Below are 4,284 nucleotides of genomic sequence, written 5' to 3' on the forward strand. Positions count from 1 at the left end.
CCTAGACAGATTGTATACTACTCAGTGGAGATTCTACCTTGCTCCACGCCCTCTAGATCTAGGTTCCCTCTTAAAAGCTTGTAAGCCAGTCACTTCTTGTCTCTGTAACCCCCCATTCTGGGTAGCCAATATCCAAGTTGCCCATCCATGTCCTCTCCTTATGTGAAGAGGGTGGGAGTGATCCTAGACTCACACTGTGCATTCCATGTTCCAATCATTAGTGGAAGTTTGCAGCTGTTTCTTCTTATTTTAAGTTGTGCCCCATCAGCAAATGAAGGTCCCCAAAAGTTTACTTTATTACCATCAACTCTGTTTTGAGGAGTGCCTTCCAACTTGAGGTGCTCATCTTCCTGCACTATATCAGACAGTGTTCTGTTGTTATATATAAGTTTTTCAGTGGTCAAACATTCAGAAGTAGTCTGCCTCTGCTTCTTCCGAGTCTGTATTAGTCTGGAAGCTCTGCTGAAACCATGAGTGTAGAATACCAGTGGAATAGCTTCCATCCAGGGTCAGTTATGTATCACTTTTTTATGGACCACTTAAAGGAGTAAAAGTGCTTTCAATTCAAATGTAGATGTGTGGCAAACTTTCAAGCAACTTGCCAGTCACCACAGTAGACAAACTGACACATGTTTTTGTCTTAGACTACTGCAATTGCTGACTGGTTTTCCTACTTCCATTCCTGCCACTTGATAGTTATCCATGTCCTGAGTTAGCCTTTTAAATGTAAATAAGATTGTTGCCAAACTTCTATATTTCCGTTGCTCTTAAATTAAATTCTAAAACTTCTGATATGGTGTTAACAGGCTCAGCAAGAAATGACCCCAATACCTGCATGGCTCCGATTTTTTCAGTTCTCTCTTTATTGATATGTAACAGCTAGAATGACCTCCTTTTCTGGCTTTCCTATTTTAGGGCTTTCACATAAGTTGTTCAGAGTCCTGGTATGGAGCTGCATGATAATGCAGTGGACTGCAAGGTTGGTTTGAACCACAAGGTCGGCAGTTCAAACCCACTAGCTGCTCCTCAGAAACCCTACACAGGGTTGCTATGGGTCGGAATCGACATGACAGCACTTAACAACAACAACACATAAGTTGGTCATTCTGCCTATAATGCTGTTCGCTGTACTTTATGCCATAAAAATGATCATTTTAAAATTGTAATTCCTTGGAGAAGCCTTTTAATACTGACACTCCCACTACAAGACTCCCAGACAGGAGTTATATGTATTTAAATGTACACTTGAAAGTTTTTCACAAGGGTGCTGGCAAATGCTTTAGGATATATAAAAAGTGTATATACTTGATTGTTAGGGATGACATTTCTGGCGTCTGTCCTGCTGAAAAGACTTTAGGTATTCAGAGGCCAAATCCTCCTCTTGAAATACTTCTCTAACTTTACTATGGTGGGCTAATGAGGCAATTGTACTTGCTATGTATGGCAAAGTAATACATACTTACTTCTTATTTCTTAATTCTTATCTACAGTACTGAGGAGGACTGTTCAAACGCGCCCTGCCCCGCGCATTCCTCCAACTGTGGAAATAATTGAGAAGGAACAGAATTGGGAAAAGAAGACCTTACCTCCTGGTACTGACATTCAGAATCCAAATGAAGAGAACCGTCTCTTCACCCAGAGGTGGAGGGTTTCTCATATGGGAGAAGATTCAGAGAACAAAAACCAGGCTCCGTTTGTCAGCCATTCACAGCCTTGCTGCGGTTCCCATGCAAACACTCAGCAGTCGCGAGTGTTCTCAGAAGAGCCTCCAGTATTGGGAGATGGACAACTTAGAACCAGTGAGGCACTGATACAAAGAAATGACATAATGACACGGATTGCTGAGCTGACACTGCAGAATTCAGCTATCAAGGCACACCTGAATAATATCATTGGCCCAGGGGGAGAGCAAGGAGATGGGCCTCAGGAAGTAAACAAACAAGAAAGTGCAGGCGACTTCACTGCTGTGAGTACCAGTTGAGAACTGACAGGATATATAGGAATTTAGAGTCCTGGTGTGGTACTGTAGGATAAGCATTGGATGGTTTAACTGCAAGGTGGGTGGTTCAAGCCCACCAATCACTCCTTGAAAATCCTATACAGGGTTGCTGTGAGTCAGAACCGACTCTACAGCACTTAATAACAACATATAGGGATGTCATCACATCACTTGTGCATCAAAAGGTACTTCTCTCCAGAATTGGTCCTGAGTGTCTTTAAGACTGCCACTGGATAGCTCAGGCTTTGACATGTCCCTGCTGAAAAATAGCCATTATTTATCAGTATGTAGTGCACATAAAATAAAAACAATATGAAAAAAAATTTTTAACGAGCAAAATGGGGCAAAGGAAAAATGTGTAGGAAGCTAAGATTAAGCTAGACATGACATTTTAAATATAAAATGAAGAATTAATATTACTTGAAACTTTGCCACACATCTACATTTGAATTGAAAGCAATTTTACTCTTTTTTTTTTTTTTTTAACTGTTTTATTGTGAATTATGTAATAGTTTACATGGGAGAACATTAGCTTTACATTCATCCTATCGTATATCATTACATTGCCATGGTTACAATCCCCTCCATGCATCATCAACAACCAAAGGGTATACCCTGCAAGCCTGCTCCCTGGTCGTCAGCACACAGCTCCTCTTCTTCTCTGGGTTTAGAGTTCCCAGCTGCTTCATCTCTCCACATCATCGTCGCTGCTTCCATCTCTGGCATCATGGCTTCTCTGGGTAGGGTCCCTTACTCCGCTCTTCTCCCTTGATGGTCCCAGGGACCTCTGCTCCTGGACTGCAGAGTCAACCACATCCCTCCTTTGCTACAAAACGTCTACCTTTATATTTCCTACCCTCACATTCAGTCCTGATAGTAATTATTCACTATTGTACTGCATGAGTGCTATCCCCATCTCCTTTCATCAGTCCCGCCCAGACAGATTGGATACTACTCAGTGGAAATTCTACTTTCCTCAGCGCCCTGCGACTCTAGGCTCCCTCTTGAAAGCTTGTAAGCCAGTCACTTCTTGCCTTTGTAGTCCCCCCATTTTGGGTAGCCAATGTCCAAGTTTCCCATCCCTGTCTACTTGAATGTTGGCTACCCAAAATGAGGGGGGTGGGAATGATCCTCGCTGTAAAGATGTGTTCCTTCTTTTGAGCTACTGCATTCATAGGTCTAGGTCAAGGTCAAGCACTTTTACTCTTAAAGTGGTTCATTATGTATGTTGTTGTTAAGTGCTGTCAAGTCAGTTCTGACTTATAACAACCCTGCATAAGGTGTTCAAGGTGAGCGTGAACTGCCAACCTTGCAGTTCAAACCAACCTTGTAGTCCAGCGCATTACCCACAGTGCCAACAATCAACCATCAGTTCATGTCGAATTAATTTTTTTAGGATACAGAATGTTTTTCCCCATACAAATGATATTTTAAGATTGTTATACTCAGACTTTATTGTACATCGGAATTATCTGGGAATTTTGCTAAAATGCAGTTGCGGATTTAAGCAGTTCAAACCCAGCAGCCATTCCTTGGAAACCCTATACAGGGTTGCTGTGAATCAGAACCAATTCTACAGCACTCCAACAACAACAATATAGACCTGCATACTTCTGTTATGTTCCCAATTGATGGCTAATGCTGCTGATCCAAGAACCTTACTTTTGAGTAGCAAGCAAAGTTCTGCTTGTATGGTGCAGGAATTTTGTAAGTTAAGTAGACCTTGTGGGTGAATGTAGTAACTTACACTTCTTTATTTCGTTGTGGGAAGAAGAGTTCCAACTGGGAGGATGTTTGTAGCTTACCACCGCATGCTGGTCCCAGTGATGAGACTTCCTTTGGCTTTGTTATGAGATAAGATGATAATAGTCAGGTTGCTGGTAGGGGATGAAATAGTGTTTTAATATTGGGAAGGAACTAGGCAGCTCCATGGGTTAGGAGTGATGGCTCATGGGAAACAAGTGCAGTGTGACTACTGAGTGACAGAATTAGTAATCAGAAGGGACTGGCAGAAGGGGTGCTAGGAAAGGAGCATTGGGAATGGCAGCTGTTATCTGCAGGTGTGCGTGAACACCAGCTGTCCTAATTGGGACACGTTCCAATGTTTGCAGAGATTGAAGATGATTGAAACAGTTAATGCTTGGTTCGAAAAAGTCAGCAGGAATTTTCCTCTTTTTAAAAATTTATATATAGATCAAGCTAGAAAGGACAAGCTAATAATATTGCTGCCCTCACCACCCTTTTTTTTCATAATTGGAAATAGAAAATGATCTTTTCATTTTTTT

The 4,284-nt window shown here is 41.7% G+C and overlaps 1 protein-coding gene across 1 annotated transcript in view; it reads left to right on the forward strand.

The window, feature by feature from the left end:
* SPICE1 (spindle and centriole associated protein 1) overlaps positions 1-4,284 on the forward strand; it is a 94,889-nt gene that overhangs the window by 67,909 nt on the left and 22,696 nt on the right. Inside the window, exon 13 of the mRNA XM_006864178.1 lies at positions 1,491-1,966. Within this exon, the coding sequence (XP_006864240.1) occupies positions 1,491-1,966 (476 nt within the window). The remainder of the gene's footprint in view (positions 1-1,490; positions 1,967-4,284) is intronic.

The sequence above is a fragment of the Chrysochloris asiatica genome, unplaced genomic scaffold (genome assembly GCF_000296735.1).
Source record: "Chrysochloris asiatica unplaced genomic scaffold, ChrAsi1.0 scaffold00061, whole genome shotgun sequence".
NCBI lineage: Eukaryota > Metazoa > Chordata > Mammalia > Afrosoricida > Chrysochloridae > Chrysochloris > Chrysochloris asiatica.